Below are 16,967 nucleotides of genomic sequence, written 5' to 3'. Positions count from 1 at the left end.
GTCCCTTAGGTTCATACAGGTTCTTGCCACAGTCAGGATGGCTGCAAAGAGGCCAGTGCTTCATGCTAGCCCCTATGGTACTTTGTATCAATATCAAAAGATGACTTTACCAAGAAGGAGTAGGTGAAGCCTATGCCAGGTATATGGCTTAGGCAGTGGTGGGCAGAGTTTCAGGTCCCAGTTGCCCCCTTCACCAGATGTCCAAGTACAAAGACCAGTTAACACCAATTTTAGGCAGTGGCTCTGCCTGGTCACGTGGAGAACTAAACATAGAGAGTCTTGCAGATTGCATTTGTAGAAGAAATTTGCTGTGGGTCTCTAGTCCCAGGCCATCTTTTTGACATCCTGGAAAAACTTGGTGTTCTGCCCCTGAGCCTCCATTTTGAAATGTACAGTCCAAAAAAGGAGAACTGAGAACTGAATGATGACCCCAAGGCTGACCTCATTGCCCATGTCTCCACAGACTCATACACACATCACTCAGGAACCTCCGCCTTCGTGTGCACAGCCGCTTGGGGGAATGCAGAGAACCAGGGAGGGACGTCTGTGGAGACAGTTATGTATGAAGAGTCACTGAGGCAGGAGTGCAAGCTGACGGGACTTCATAAACATCTAAACTGAAGCAAGGGGTGTGGTGGTGGCCAGGTGTCCCCAGAATACAAGGAGCCTAAACTGATGGATTAAGCACTTCCAAGTTTATCTGCTAAACCCTGGAGAGCCATCACAGATGGTCTGAGCTGGACCTGAGGAGATAGCTCAGTTGCTGACGTCCCTGCCTCACAAACCCAAGGCTCTGCCGTCCAGGAATTGAGGAGGCAGAGACAGGAATCCCTGGGGCTCACTGGCCAGCCAGTCTCTCATTGTTGAAGCCTTGTGTCAGTGCAGTGGACAGTGTTCCTGGAGGGGACATCTGAGATTTCTCTCTGGCCTTCAGATGCATGAGCCCACTCACATATGCAAATGTATGTGTGCTCAAACCTATGTACGTGTGTGTGCACACAAACACACACACACACCTACAGGCACACACAGACATATGGGAATACGCACAAATGCATACAGAAAAACTGTTTAAAATTTTAAATCACATTTAATTAGTTCATTGGTGGGGCAGAGAACACATTCCATGGAGCACATATGGAGGTCAAAGAACCACCAACAAGAATTCATTTTCTTCTTCAGCCATATGGGTGCCCAGGATCCAACCCAGGTTGCCAGTTGGCTGTAACTGCTTTTGCTTGCTGAGCCAAGTCCCTGCACCCCCCACACCCCTCCCCTCAAAAATATTGTTGGAGTAGGAGAGGCACAAGGTAACACTTGGCACCAGGAAGATGACAATTCTGGAACTGTTTAGAATGGAGACAGAAAGGAATTGGCAAACCCGCCATGGCACGGATACACCCAGGGCCCCAGCACTCCTGGTCTCCTAAGCAGCCAATTTGGAGGCACCCTCTGAAGGGCCTTCTTTTCATCACTAAAGTGAACATAATTTGTGCGATAATTTCAGAAACTTTCCCAGATACTTGGAGACCATTTGAAAGATGGAGGAGGGCAGGAGGATCACTGTGAACACCCCTCTTTCCCCCACCCCTTCATCAGAATGTGTTTTGATAAGTGGGGGCTTGAGGACAGCATAAGGGCTACTAAGCACCCCCCCCCCACCAATTAAATTTTTTAAGCCTCCATGGAAGGAGTGAATATTAGTTTCCTGATTTATAAAAGCCAAATGGATTAAGCTCATTCATTGCCCGAGGAAACAAAAAGGAAATCTTCAATACCTCTGTGCGCATTGAGAACTTGAACAATACCAGTCTTTGGAAAGCAGAAACCTAATTTGGGGGAATCAATTACCCTCTGTGTCCCTGCCTCTGTGGGCTCCCTCCCCGGCTCCCTCAACAGAGATTTCCTGGGAGGTAAGATGGAGAGTCAGGCCACTAGAAGCACACCCTCTCTCCAGCGTTGCGACTGGGGGAAATGAGGATGGGGCGGGTGGAGCTGCCCTGGTGTAGAGCATATGTGGAAGTGGGGGCCTTCGTATTACAGCAGAGAGTGAGAGTAGCATTAAATGGGAGAGGCAATGAGAGGGTAAAGGAGCAGGGTTGGGGGTGTGGTGGGAACGTGGGGTGCATGTAGCAAAACTCACTACAGGAGCAGGTGACTGGAGCCCGGGTAGAGATTGTGGCTTCAACTGGCTCCAGGCTCACCCCTTCTGTCCTCGCTGTCCACCACCCCTGACCCAGCCTGGTTTCTCTTTCCTAGTCTGTGCTTTCCAGGTTTGCAGCTGCAATCGCGGGCTATAATGAAAAAGGAAGGGGTGAAATGACAGGGAGACAGAACCTCAAAGTCACACACAGAAGCACTCTGCATTCCTGTGCTGGGTCTCCATCCTGGGTCCGCAGTCCCAGACCCAGAGCCACACCCACACCAACTCTCCCACACGGAGTCCCACACTCACAGCAGAACGTTCATAGATTGGAAAGTGCATACTTCCACGCGCGATGGCACAAATGCCACCCTCCCCACCGGTGGTAAACTCTCCGAGAGGCCCACCACCCCACTCATCCCTCACTCAGGCATGCGGTCACACACGCACACACACATGCACACAGTCCCTCACACGCACACACTCTGGCTGTGCTTTTGTGTTTTGTCAGAATTAATGAGAAAAGTTCCCGTGCCCTGCGGGTAATTAGTGTCCTTGGAGTTAAATAAGCTAATGGCGGGCACCTCTGGCCCAAGCAATTATGTTTGTGTATTGAATAATTGATTCAAAGGGGGGGAAGGGCCGCTAATCAGATCTGAGCATAATGAATTGATTTAATTAACAGGGGAATCTGAGGGGCTCTGGGAAATGCAAGCTGCACTCTGCTGAGAGCGGGCGCTGCAGATTGCAAGAGGGAACCCGCGTGCGCGGCTGTGGAGGCTGCTCCTGCCCGGGCTCCGGCCCTAGCTCGGTTCAGGCTCCCGCTCGCCTCGGGCCGGGTCCCAGCAGCTCAGCCCACAGGGCTGCAGCCCCGCCCGGCGCCCGCCCCCCAGAGCGCCGCGCCTTCTTTCGCTCCTCCCGCGCGCCCTGCCCACGGCGCTGCGCTCGGGGCGCCGCTCCGTCCGCCCCCGTCGGCGGCCGCGGGGCGCGGGGCCCACGCGCGACCGCGGAAAGCAGTGCAGGCGCCCGGTTGGCGACGGTCCGAGCCGCGAGTCTCTCTGCGTCCTCCTCCCGCGCCCGGCTGGAGCCGCCTGGGGACTATGGTGTTGGACCAGGAGGACGGTAGGTGCTCGGGGACACTTGGGAGCAGCCGGAGCTCTGTCGAGGCCATCTCGACCCGAGTGGCAGAGGCCCAGACACCGGTCCCGACTTGGAGCCGGTTGTCGTTTCCCGGAAGCTGGTGTGTGTGTGTGTGTGTGTGTGTGTGTGTGTGTGTGTGTGTGTGTGTGTGTGTGTGTGTGTGTAAGGTGCCAGGCTCTGCGTCCCGCGATGAGGAGTCGCCCCCTCCCTGCCCTGCATCCCAGAGCCTGTGAGGAGAGCATGCTCCAGCAGGGAACTTTCTCGCTCCTGCCCCCCTCCGGAGCGCACAGAGACCCAAGAGAAGTAGGCTTCCCGGTAGTACCCATCGCCAGCCAGTTTCTGGGCCTCTCTGAGTATTTTCATATTTTTCCACACCTCGGTGTGGAAGGGATCCCTCAGGGGATACTCAGAGAACTTGGCTGGTGAAGGTGCATTTTAACCAGCATGGCCCTTGGGTCTCCCGTCTCTCGCCTAGGGTCCAGGACTTCAGGGCCTACTTGATAAGTGATGCTGTCTCCCTGCAGGACTAGGAGACTGCATGCCATCAGTTCACCTAGCTACTGTAGTGAGTGTGGGGTGGACTGGCCAAGAGAAGTTTGGGATTCCCGGGGTCTCTTTCTGTTGCCAGATCCCTGGCAACAGAAAGTTTGATTAGCAATCTCATATTCCTCTTTTTTTTTTTTTTTTTTTTTTTTTGCCGCGTGGGTTGGGCTGGGAGACTCGGGACAGTTGGTAAGGTCTTAAGGTCTTGATCTGCAGCCCGGACTGGTCAAAAACTCTGTAACCGAGGATCATACACCTTTTATTAAAGAACCCTCACCCCTTAAACTGCTGTAAACTTGAGGCCTCACAAAATCTAAGTCTACCCATGGATGTAACTAACATCGTGGGTATCTCGTCGTCTCTGCATCATCCTCAGGGCTGAGGACAGACACACAGGCATGCCTGGAGTATGACACAGCTTGACAGGAGGCTCAGAAATTTAGGGTTGGGAGCGACTGATTAGCAGGAAGAGGGTCTGTCTGTCTGGCCTTCCTTTGGTCTCACTAGTTACTTGTCTTATCCTGCAATCTCCCCCATGGTGATCAATCATCCTGGCTTGTCCAGAGTCTTGTAGCACAGGGAACCCCTCAGTCTTAGGGCAGCCCTGGGTCCTCCTAAACCCCTAGCTGACTAGGGCCTCTTGTATGGGGGCTGGGGTGGCTTTCATTTAGGGACAGGGTAGATTTGTCCTGATTTGGCATAGGCATGTCTAAGGCCTAAGTGTTTGTGAATGCAGTTTCTGGAAAGGCCTCTCTAGAATCCCAAAGAGGGAGTCTGCCAACTGTTTACTTCTCCAAGATAAGTTGGTTGTGAATTCCTGTGCATTGGCTGCTTCTGTGTCTGCAGGGGAAAGGCAGGGGACCCAGACTCAGCTAGCAGGCATCCTGATGGCAGTGCAAATAATGGTTTACTCTGTCCTGTAACTGTCATGTGCACAGGGAAAGGGTCCTTGTCACCCTAAATACCTCTCCAGTCACCACTTGCGAGGCCAGTGTGTAACCCCAACCTGGAGATAGCTTCACTGTACTGAGAGCAGGGCCCTCAGGCTCAGGCATGTTGGCTATCCTCTGAAGAGTTCTGGATTATCTGGTCTGCCTGGGCCCTTAGGCATCAAGAGGAATTGCCCCCCACCCCCAATGCAGGAACCCTTTTTTCTGGATGTTTCTGCCAGGCACAGGGATGAACTGCTGGGACCTGTTTGGAAATATGTCAGGCAGCTAGCAATCACCCCCATTCTCTTCCAGGCATCATTGGAAACTGAAAAAAAATGGGTGTCCCCCCACTGTCCTCAGAGGCATTTCTGGAAGCACTCTTGGTGTGCCGAAGTGAGAGTGATGGCTCACCACCTGTGGAATGCATGGAGTGAAAACTACCTCTCCCAGCCCCAGGGCATCTTAGGATTCCACTCGACATTGTTGGCATGTCCCTGGATCTGGAAGCTGTCGGAGAGGGGGAGGACAGGAGGCTGAGACCCACCTATGAGCTTAAGGCCACCCTACAAGTGAAGTCACATCTGGCTTCTTCCTAGGTGTGAGCTTCAAGATTCTCTAAATCCCCAAAGACTTGCTAGGCAGTTCTGCCACTTAGTTCTGGGATTCTCGCTTCAGATTGGGATGTCATGCTCATAGCTAGGGTATAAAGGAAGCCACCCGTGAGGACGAGCCATCTTCACATACAGCACCAATCCCCTGCTGATGTGCCCGCCCTACCTGCTTCTGTAGCTCACTGCTTTACACCTCGGACTTAGGAAGCAGGGGTCCTGACTCCTCAGAGGGATGTCGGCCATGTGGTTCTCAGTTGGGTACCTTGGAAGCTGGGGTTAGTTGAGGTTCAGACAAGAGAGTGGGAATGTGGTTCCAGCTAATTGAGTCCTGATTTGTGGGTCAGGGTCAGACCCCCAAAGCAAGACGTGGGCCTCTGGAGACCAGGAGGAAGACCGTATGTCTCCAGATAGCGCAGAGATTTCTTCTTCACGATGCTGTCCCTGCTGGACCCTGTACTTGCTACATTGATTGGCCTCAGTTCAGAGAAGGGTGGGGGCTGCACCAGATGAGTGGCAGGGGCAGCAACAATGAAGCCCCCCCCCACACACACCTCGAGGGCACAGCTCTGGCTGCAGTGGCAGGGGAGAGATCAAGCTTGCAGTCCTGAGGGACAGCGAGTCTGAGCAAAATGATATATTTAACATCAAATATACTCAAGGACTATTAGGATTAAGTATTCAAGATGAAGGGGGACGTGAAACCCTCTGAGCTGCGGATGAAGCTTCTCATTAGAAACAGCTGCACTTCGGTTTCCTCAGGGCTTGACTTCCCTGCCTCGGAGTGAGGATGGGCTGCAGCTCCCCCATGCTCCTGTAAAGTAGGGGGGCCTCCCAGGATGGGAGAGTATGAGACAGTACCCCACCTCACATTATCCGGAGCACTAGTCTGCCTTTTCATGGCCTCTTTAGAGACAGAACAGAAGTGACTAGTTCATAAACACGGAGACTGAGGCAAAAAGAGAAGTGACTTGCTAGCTCTGTCATTTAGTAATTGGTAACAAATGACTAGGTTCCCATCTGATGCCCCCCCCCCCCCAGGAGACTGCCAGAGTGGAAGTCCTCTGCAACTGCCAGGACCAAATTCTGAACACATCTCTCTGGAGCCCTTCTTGAAATGAAGGAAAACCATTTTCACTCCATTTTGGAGCTCTATAATATCTGGGTGGGGGGACCACTTGGGGTTTTAAAAGTTTATGGGAGCCTGGACCAAGTTTTTCCAGGAAGCATGCTGGGAAAAGCACGGGGCCTATCTTCCTTCCTGCTGTGTGAGTGACAGAACAAGAATTAGCTCCAAAACAGAATCCTAGTTTTCTTCTCTGCTGTATCCCCAGCACCTTAGAGTAGTGTGTGGCACATAGTAAGTGCTCAGTAAATATTTGCATAAGGAAAAACGCCTTCAGACACCTATGCTTGCTCAGAGGGAAGCTGAAACAGGACTTGCTTTCTGCACAGAATCAGGACACTGATGGGTGGTAGGGACACGGTAGCAGAAGCCTTTGTCCCTGCAGGACTCACAGTAGGAGGTTTTGTGCCCTGCAGAGGAGTTAACTTTGCCAAACAACTACAGAATCAACTAGGAACTCTAGGCAGAGCTGGTAGAAAAGAGTCGTGAGGGAAATAGCGCTCCTGTGAGGAAGCAGAAACCAGATCTGAAGGGGTTAGGACCCGCAAGGGCCCACCAGACTGACATTGGAGACCAGGAAGAAACCTTGGGACTCCAGCGTAGTCATTCGCCTAGCTGGAGCGTAGAGACCTCCAGGTGGCGCTGCAGAGCCGGGCATCCGCGCGTCTCCACTCCCCATTAACCCGGCAGGGAGGGGGTCCTCGGGAAATGTGTGCATTTATTCAGTAGCAGGAGTGCAAACCTCATACATTGAGGGAGAAAGGCAGCGGGAGTCGGCCTCCGAGATTCCCCCATCTCTTTGAATATAATTTCAGATTGAGATTCAGATTAAATCCGAGGGGAAAACACTTTATGAGGCTGAAAGCTGTGTCGTTGCCAGAGCCAGGGTTATGAGCTATCAAATGCAATTACATTAAGACAGATTATACTGGGCAAATTGAGCCATTTAGAAGGTGAGAATCAAAGAAACGGCTCTGATCCTCTCTTTCCCCTTCTCTCTCCCTCTCTCTCTAAATTGCAGTTCGTAGTTCCTTGCAATTCTGAGGCACAAAAGTAGGTGAGACTGCTTTTGTATCTGCGAAGTGAATGTAATTCACTCCTGAATGTAATTCTAGCTGAGTGCAATCTAGGTTAAGAGCCGGACAAGCGGGTAATTAGAGCCCGCTCGCTGCCGGAGGACCGGCCTCCCAGCCGAAGCGCGCCCGGAGTCGGCGCCCTTTTCCCGGCCGAGCCGAACAGCGGCTGGACACGGAGCGCCCGAGATGATGGTGCTGGACAAGGAGGACGGTAGGTGGCGGGCAGGGATCCCGATGCCCCCAACGCCCTGGTCACGGTGCGCGGGATGCCACGCACCAGGACCCAGGCACACAGACGTGGGGCCACGCCGGGTTGTGGAGCCAGCCGGCAGCCCGGGGCGGGAAGACAGACCCGGGTGGGGTGGGTGAGCTCCTGGCCTAGCACCCCCAGGTCCCGCGGTCCCTGGGCTGGCGGGCGGGGCGAGGCGATTCGCCGAGGGGCGCCGTGAGGCTTGGGCTGCCCTCTGGTCTCCGCGCCCTGGCGCTTGGCGCTGAGCGTTCGGTCTCTGCGGCTGCTCCTCGCTCACCGCAGCCATCACCCCCGCGCCGGCCGCGTAACTCGAGAGGCGCTGAGCGCCCAGCAAATCAGCAGCTTCGGGGAGAATCGGACTAGAGAGCTTGGGGGAGAGAGGGAGCGCGGACGACCGCGCGAAAGCCGGGATGCCTGGCAGAAAGGGGAAGGCCAGCTGGGCCCTCAGGGGGACAGCTGCCCACGGGCATGACTTGGTGCGAGGGACATCTCCTGTGCTGGCCACTATCTTACCTCATGTCTCCTTGAATGTGAAGGCGGGAATTTGATCCAGAGGAAGAATCGTCCCGCCACGGGCCAGTAGCACTCCAGAGGGAGTGGTTTGAGGGTGGCCCGGATGTATGGTCAAGAGACTGTGGTTTGAGGGTGGCCTGGATGTATGGTCAAGAGCCTGGGTACATTCAGGAGGGTTTGGGAGCTGGGAGGGTCACATGGCTATAATACGCCACTAGCAGGTGGTCTCATAGACCCCTGACGTCTTTTTAGTTGGGAGAGTGCCTTGCAGTAAGTGGCCTCAAAGGTTGGGGAATCCCAGCTGCTTTGGAGAGAAAACTCAGCACGTGCCCTGTGACCTAAGACAGGCACCAAGGTCCAGGGAGTGGCCAATGTCTCAGGCCTTTCGGCCCTGTAGGTAAGGCTTGTATGTTCTGTAGGTGCTGTAGGGAGAGTTGGGCAAGATTGTTGGCAAGACCACTGCTGCTGACATTTGGGTGGGGACTGGAAAGGCTGGGAGGAATGGGACATCCCCAGGAATCCTCCACTGGGTCTGTGCCTTCTGACCATGGAGACATTGTTGTCATGGCTACTGCTGAACCCGGGAAGTTAAGTGACTTGTTCAAGGTCATACCGGATGTTCACTTGGCTGCTGCTTCATCCAGCTATCCCAGACTAACTATACCGTCTGAGGTATCAGCAGCAAAGGGCTTTTGAGATGTCTGACCTGGGTGGGTGTATGCAGGGAAGACATGGGACCATAACTCCCAAAAACTGGTTCTTGGCGTGATTGAAGGAAGAGGTAAAAGAGGGGATGTAGATGGTTCTGGGCTGGCTGGAGGGAAGCATCATCTTCAGCAGATTCTCCTCCATTCACAGACGCACCCCTGGGGCTCCAGAGGGCCATCAGCACTGGACTGGAGCTGTTCTAGATAGATTGCAAAGGAGAAGGAGATGCCTGGGGACAGACCAGACAGAGAAAGGAGAGCCATTGGTTTGGCTGGTTTCATCAATATTTCCTTATCCGGTGTTACTTCAGATCGGTCATGCCCAGCTCCAGAATTTTCTTTTTTAAAAAGAGTGCAGAGGGCCCTTCTCTGGTGTCTACAGGGACTGTCACTATGAGAGGCGTATGGAAATCAAGATGTATCTTTGACCACAATTATTCCATATTCTTGGCTCCCCAGGCCTAAGCCAAGAACCCAAAAGACCTGAGTTTTTTGTATGTAGGAGTCCTCTGTCCAGAAAGATTGGCAAATGGTGTTTCCACCTCTACCAAGGATCTGTGCCCTAGAGGGGGTTGGGCTCTGGGGATGTCTACAGACCACCAAACTGCTATGTAATTGGGTATCCTGGGCATGTAATTCCTTTTGTCCCCACCAGAACTTCAGAGAGGAGCTCAGGATGTCCCTTCATCCCTGACCTGTGCAGTCCAACAATATGGTGGCCTTCACCGTTGGCACTACTGGTCTTTGAGATCCATGACAACATAAGGAAATCAAGTGACTGTGGTCCTGGAGGCGGCCTTTTCACTGGGGACTGAAGAAGAGCTGTGTATAAACTTACCTGCCTCTCTGTCCTACTACCTAATTTCATATACACTTCCGCCTCCCCGTGACCACCTGGACTGTGCGGCAGATGTGGTACTCTAGGCCCGAGGGTGTGTTCCACAGTGCTGCACCCAGCACCCATTGTCTGGCAGCAGCAGAACCTCAGGGCTCCCATTAGTCTCCCCCAACACCTCTTTTGTACCCGACAGCATCTTGTTGAGATAGTCTGGGCTCCTCTGGTTGAAGTTGGGTCTGCCAGCTGCAGAGGACCAAAGCCCTCTCTCTGCTGGGCTGCAGGGCTTTCATGTTGCACTTCTGAAAAGATAATAAAATATCAATCGTTTTGCCCTAGCAACGGGTTTAAGAGACTTTCTGAAGTATTGAATCGTCAGAAAAAATTTTTTTTTTTGCTTTTAAGCACAGTGCATTATTAATAAAGTAATCCATTAGGTCGAGCAGTGAAGGGTCACCACAGAGACAGAAAGATCTGTTTGCAAATGGTTAAACTTCGGGTTTTAAGATTAATTGCTTTCATTTGGACGCTTGCTCTTGGCCTAGCCATCTCCACTTTACTGGAACTCAGGGTCTGGGCTTTCTAAATGCTGCCGGTTCTCCCTGTCAGCGAAAGCCAGGCAAGCTCCAACTCTCCTGGAAAAGCAGCCCCTTCCCTGGCACCTGCAGCTTGGGCTGTCACCAGGCTATGGACTTTGAGTGTGGGCGGGGGAGACTGAAGTCTCAAGGGAGCAAAGAAAACTCCTGCCCTGAACCCTGCAAATCAAATTTGACCTTCACTGATGGAGAAAAGGCCCCCAAGTGGGGACACACTGAACAGTAAGAGCTTGAGCTGTAGGGGAGCTGGGCAAGAGAGGGCACCCAGCTGGGAGTGCAGGCATGCTCCCAGATGCATGCTGGAACCGGGCTGGTCTGGGTCTAAACTACCTCTGTAAAGCCCAGCAGGATGGCTTGGGTGACCACAGGAAGCAGCAAGCACATTGTGGAACTGAACACCAGACATGACTCCCAGAGCATTTTTAATAAGTAAAAAATGCTTAAGGAGGAGTGGGGCTGGATTGAAGAAGACCAGACAGCAGCCGGGTCTTCAATTGTTAATGACTACTAGGAACACAGCCTCAGCAGCCTACTCAGTTTGTCTGAGAGGTTGCTGCCAGCAGGGCCTCCTGGTCTGTCCCATCATGCCCCGGACCACAGAGAGAAGAGTGTGGCCTTGGTCTCCTGGCCCTGGTGCTGGAGACGGGTAGCAGGCCTCAGTATTGTCACAGACCCTAGCCCATTGGTAAAAAGGCAGAGCTGGAGGGAACTACAGCCCTCTGAGAGCTAGTGGAGGCCTGGCATGGGTGGCAGGGCAGGGACTTCACCTGGCGCTCACCAAGTGCCTGGCAGGAGCGGATGTCTTCATCCACACCTGCCACAACTAGTCTCAGCCGCAGCGCTCTGCTGGGAGGGAGGCGGCACGGTTCCCAAGCAGCAGGACAGTCGCTGCCCCTTCCTGTACAAACTCAACCAGGCAGAGTGTCTGCAAAGATGGGGCTCCCCCAGCCCTCCTGGAACTCCGGGCAGAGAGGCAGGTGTTCCACTCAGTTCCCCTGCTCTCCCATTCATCCGCCCACACAGAGGACTAAGGGGGGTGGGGTGGGGGACAGGGAAACAACATAAATTGGTCTGTCGTCCAGAATCCATGTCTCACTAATGTACCCAGATTAACTCAACTGTAAATTGTCTCCTTGGATGGCGGTGTCTTGCTAAAAGTTTCCCATATGATTCATGATTTGGATTGCTTTTAACGGCTATTGGCTAAGCAAGCCGGTGACTGTACAAGGTGATGCAATTGGCATTAGCGAGGGGAGGCACGGGAGCGTGTAATGCAGTCAATACTGCATTAACTACTGATGCCCAATTACAGGGAGCCTTTCAGGAGCATTAAGACCAAGGGAAGCTGAGATCACTAGCCGCTGCTTGCCTAAAAGCTTCACCCTTTGTGCGCCGGGCCTCAGCACGGGCCTGGCCACCTGCTTGGCCTCTGTGACTGCAGGAGCCGCCTGCCCCCTTGCTCCCACCTCTCTGAATGTGCCCACAAACATGCTTCTAGCCCATGGAAATATGTTAGAGTCTGCCTCTCACCTTTTCTGAGAATTCATCCCTCCCAGCCCCCGCCGTCCCATAGAAATCAGACCTAGTGATAGTGCGGTCCTGCCTTCCTCAGTTTGAAGAGCCTCTCAGTATTTATGGACAGTGCTTGGAAGTGGTTTACTTTGGTCCCTCCCCCTTAGGACAGAAGGATGATTGCTGATGAGCATTGGTGGCAAGACCCTCTGTGGTCCTGGGAGAAGGACTCGAGATTCATCCTCATCTGGGCTGCCAGCTCAAGACAACCTGTGCTGGGAAATGGCCGTGGATGCATGGGCTGGGCTGTCTTTCAGCAGAAGACAGGACTGTGGTGATGTAACTGGGGAAAGGGGAGCTCATGAATGACTTGGGCCATGTTGAAAAAGTTCCAAGAAAATCAGATTCAGTGATTTGGGGCTTCCCCCCAGAACTGTGCCCCCCACATGGCAAACCTATCTCTATCTATGTAACAGGGAGGCCAAATTATTGCTTGGATCAATACGCCAGGCACAGGGCCTCCTAGTAAATTCTGATCAAGGCATTAGACAGACTGAGAGTTAGGACAGATGGTAGAGAAAGGGGTATGGGTATCCTCCCCAGTGTGCCAGGTTATTAGACCTGCTGCAGTCTCTACCATTTGCTGAGCTCTGCCAGTGCAGTGTTGTGTTCTGTGTGCCACATTCTGCCCGGTGCTGAGGCTGCTGTACTTCCGAATCCTCCAACCTCTACAATGAGAATAGCTCCACCTACCTAGATTATCACCAGAATTAAATGAGGTACTGTCTGTCAGTGCACACACTCTGCCAATAGGAAATTCCATGGCCATTTGAGGCATTGCTGCCCCTGCTAGGTTTCAGTACAGTCTGTAATAAGCCCTGGGCCCAGTCCAGTGGCCTGTTTACTAGTGAAAACTGGGCCCTCCTGGCTTTTGGTCATTTCTGGGAGACAAACTACCTTTACTTCTTACTAGTGTCTGGATTCCTGAGGCAAGTGGCTTCATGGGAAAAGCCCTCATGAACACTTTTCCCAAGTCCTTCTCTTTATGTGTGTGTGTGTGTGGGGGGGAACTAGATTAAGGGCCAGAGAAAGCAAGAGAGTAATGTTGGATTATGTGGAGAGATACAGTCCGGAACTTCAGTGTCTTTCTGGTTTTCATGTCCAGGTGATGTACCCTTTGTCTTGGCCCCAAGGTATGGTGAATCTGGGCACAGATCATCAGATGAACTGGAACAACATGCCTGTCTGGGTGTCCTAGTCATGGCCTTAGACAAGTTACCGACTTCCCAGGGGACTGTCCTCAGATAAGATAAGGCTTCCTATCTGTCCTGAGCATTTGGACTGAGAAGCCCCACACATGTATATGACATATAGCCCATCCTGTCTTCCTGCCTCTCTGAGATGCATGGAGATTAAGTACACTGAGGCATGCAAGAGTTCTCCCAATACCAGGCTTCCTAGCTCTTCCTAAAATGAGGCCTCCTGGCAGGCCCGTACTCGTGATACAACCATACCATGAAGGCAACTTGGAATGCTTGCAAGAGAGAGAGGTTTTTGTGCATTGCTTCCAGCTCTGAGCTCAATGACATGACATCAACAGCTTGAAAAGGGTCATGGTGTGGATAGTTGTACCCAGCAACCTGGCAGACAGCACATCAGGTCCTTTTCCTGGGGTGCCGATGGCTTAGCGTTTCTCGGCACATGTCCAAGTTGCATTTAAGTGAGATTTTGGACCTACCCCTCTCTCTTCTGCCTCTACCATCTTCCATCTCATCTACCAACTGTCTTCTGGTGCTTATTACAGCCAGACAGCTGACCTCCGCCACTCTGACATTCATTCTGCCAAAGGCTGATGGCCACTCCAACCGTCACACTAAGCCATGTAGCAATACATCCATGCTGGCTTGTGTTCCATGTAGTCTCAGTGTTTGTCTCCATCCCTTTGCTCCTGTCGCTCCCCTTACCCTACACGCCATTCTCCCTTAGCTGGCCATGCTCAGAGACAGTGCCTACCTAGTAATAAGCTTGCCTCTCATCGGTTGGCTTGTGTTTATGTTCTAAGGCAGAAGCCCACTGGGACTGATATAGCTGGAGACAAATAAAAGCAGGTGGCGAGAGAAGTGAGCAGGCTGGACCAGGTTTCAGGGGCAGATGCCTAATGTGAAGGCCTAGGAAGCCACATCACTAGCTCCTTCCTCATGTGCCTTCTCCTAGGGATCAGCGGGGCTTTCCTGAAGGACCTGATGAGTTCAGTGCAGTCTACTAGCGTGGTTCAGAAGACCTGTGTGGTCCTAGTTGGAAGCGGCGTGACTTCAGGCAACTTACTGGGTACCAGTCTTCTTGTCTCTATAGCACGAGTAGTTTCTGGTATCTGTTGTCCACAGATGCCATCCACTAGGATACCTCATGCCTGTGTGAGCTGACATTCCTCTCTGCCGTATGATTTTCTTGCTCCTTGGGTATCATAAGCATACGGCAGCTTTCATTTTACTGAACCCTAAACACAAGGCACTGTCCAACTCATATGCATCAGTGACGGCTACATCACCATCTAAAAGTCAGTGGGTTGATCATCCCAGGTTCAAGGGGTTGGGGAACAGACATTACTCTTGAAGAGGGGGGTAGCATCTTGAAGGGCGTGGCTACCATGAGGTATGGAAATCAGGCAGTTTTGGAACCAACCTTCCATCCATCCCAGCATCCTCCTTAATCTCATTCAGTGCCCATGTTGTTAATGGTAACAACCTCAGGAAGAAGCTACTATTCTTCCCCTCATTCCACAGATGAGGAAACAGTGCGAAGAGCCCGGTGGATTGGTCCCAGACTCCACAGCCTGCTATGCCTGGGCTGGGCTATGAAACCAGGGGATCTAATGGTGGAGCCCTGAGCTCACTCTCTGACTGGCTTTCCCATCTGTCACCCTTTGGTCCTAGGAGAACTGGTAGAGCCTGTTTGAGGATGACATGAAGTGGGAAGGAGCTTTCTAGGTGGGCTCTGTGTGTGCTTGTATGTTTGTGCACTCCCTAGAGCTCTGGGCCTATTCCTCCAAGGGCAAGCTTGGGGGTAGGAGCATTATGAGCCCATCTCCCCTGCTTCTTCCTGTCTCCACTGTGTCCTATGAAGACACAGAACAGTCTGGAAGGGGGTGAAACTCCATGGTTAGCCTTAACTGGAGCACGTATGCAGATGCTGGGCACACCAAAGTCATTGGTTGGCCCCCTGGCCTCAAAACAGGGCAGTAAGTGGGCTGGTGAGAGGCCTGTGTACATTCATAAACCAGCTGATTGAAAAGCAATATTTCAGATAAATACAAGCCAGCGATCTATCAGTGGTTGTAATAAAACCCAGGCTTCAGGCTGTGATTTTATTTTGAAATAATAAGAATTGCTTGATTCTTTTTACTTGAGTTACCATGGTAATTCCGGCGTGGAGCGGTGTTATATTGATTTAGAAAGTGGACAGTAATATTTCTTTTGTGTTATTCTGTTTCTAGGCCTTGATTTCTAATTTCTACTTGGAGATTACTTTTATAAATTTCTTAAGTCCTTCCACTTTCTCCCCCCCTCACACACACAGTATAATTTTCCTCTCATGCGCCACGATGTTCTGAGCTTATTGGTTTGCTCTTATTTTAAATTAAACTTGCTGGTTTCAAATATTGAAATGACATCTTTGTCTGTGTCTGTACTTTGGTTTAGCAAAATATTACAGTCTGACGCTCTCTGCTTAATAATTTAAGGGAGGCTTTCTGCCGGCCCTCACTGGGTGCTGATAACTCATGACTCAAGCGACGCAGGCCTTAAACTCGTGACATTTTAATATTGTGTGGCGGGAGCAGCCACCCCTCTGCTCTCAGTCTTCGTAGAGAGAAATCTGCGTGGTACCCCAGAAAGGAGTTTTAATAATTCAACCTTGCTGGTTGGCTCTCTGTAACTCCATTGAAAGAAAAGGGGGAGACCCATGCTTTCCAGGGGAGTCAGGCAGTGCTAGCCTGAACTGTGAGGACCTACAGCTGGCATCCTGCACCAACCCAACTTCTCTTCTTGGATGTATAAATGAACCGCCGTCCATAGTGCCGGATGGGTAGGGCTGCCTGTGACTGCCAGAGAATGCTTGAATTCTCCTGTTCACTGTTTTACCTTGGAAAACAAATGCATCTCACACAGCTGTTAGTCAGGCAGCCTAGGTTCAAGTCCCACCCACCTCCTCACACTCAATAGCGAGGCCTGTCCTCCAGAAGGAAGATGGCAGCTCCAGACTTCAGGGTAGGATACATCTTCAGGTGCCCTCAGTGGCCTGGATGGTGGTAGATTAGTTACCGCTGGGTAATCGATAGCCTGAACTCGGCACCTTGACACAATACACAGCTGTCATTGCATTTCTGTTGGACGGGAGGCTGGGACGGTTTGGCTGGGTCCTCAGAGCACCTCAGAGATGGGAATGAAGGATGTCTGCCAGCTACTGGGGGATGACCACTTTTCAGCTCTTATTTGCCTGTAAAGATTCAGTTCACAGGTGGACTGGACTGGAGGCCTCGCTGGCTGCCTACAGTCTACTGTGGGCCTGAGCGCTACACGACAGCCTCTGCGCTATGGCATTTGCTTCCTGAAAGCCAACAGCAGACTAAGGAGAGAGTCATAGTCAGCTTCTGCAAACGCGCCTGAGGGACCAGGTGTCCAGCAGGCTACATGCACTGTCCACTGTCCCCTGTTCATCCTCTATCCAGAAGCCACAAAGTCTTCAGACCAAACCAACCAAACAAACAAAGCCTGGGTTTCATGTGGTCCAGGCTAACCTTGAACTCCTGATCCCCCTTCCACTGCTCCATCTTGTAGAGCAATAGGTCACTCCCAGAGTAGGAAACACTCATCTGAAATAGCCCAGAAAGTGGATGAGTGGTAGGGCTGAGATGAGGCCCCTGCCTGTCACCTGTCAGGAGCTTGGGGAAATGACTGGCTCTAGGGTTATGAGTGGATGGATCTCTCT

The 16,967-nt window shown here is 52.1% G+C and overlaps 1 protein-coding gene across 2 annotated transcripts in view; it reads left to right on the top strand.

Annotated features, from left to right (window-relative positions):
• The first annotated feature begins 3,019 nt into the window (after positions 1-3,019).
• Positions 3,020-16,967, top strand: part of Lmo1 (LIM domain only 1) — a 36,341-nt gene continuing 22,393 nt past the window's right edge. The window contains exon 1 of one of the 2 annotated variants that reach the window (XM_026781460.1): positions 3,020-3,265. In XM_026781460.1, the coding sequence (XP_026637261.1) occupies positions 3,244-3,265 (22 nt within the window). In that variant the 5' untranslated portion in view covers positions 3,020-3,243. Of the gene's footprint in view, positions 3,266-7,590; positions 7,780-16,967 lie in introns of those variants that run through there. The other variant, XM_005350972.2, reaches the window with a different exon arrangement.

The sequence above is a fragment of the Microtus ochrogaster genome, chromosome 8 (assembly GCF_000317375.1).
Source record: "Microtus ochrogaster isolate Prairie Vole_2 chromosome 8, MicOch1.0, whole genome shotgun sequence".
In the NCBI taxonomy this organism is placed as follows: Eukaryota; Metazoa; Chordata; class Mammalia; order Rodentia; family Cricetidae; genus Microtus; species Microtus ochrogaster.
Note: the sequence above shows the minus strand (reverse complement) of the source record. Positions and strands in the feature narration are given on the sequence as shown.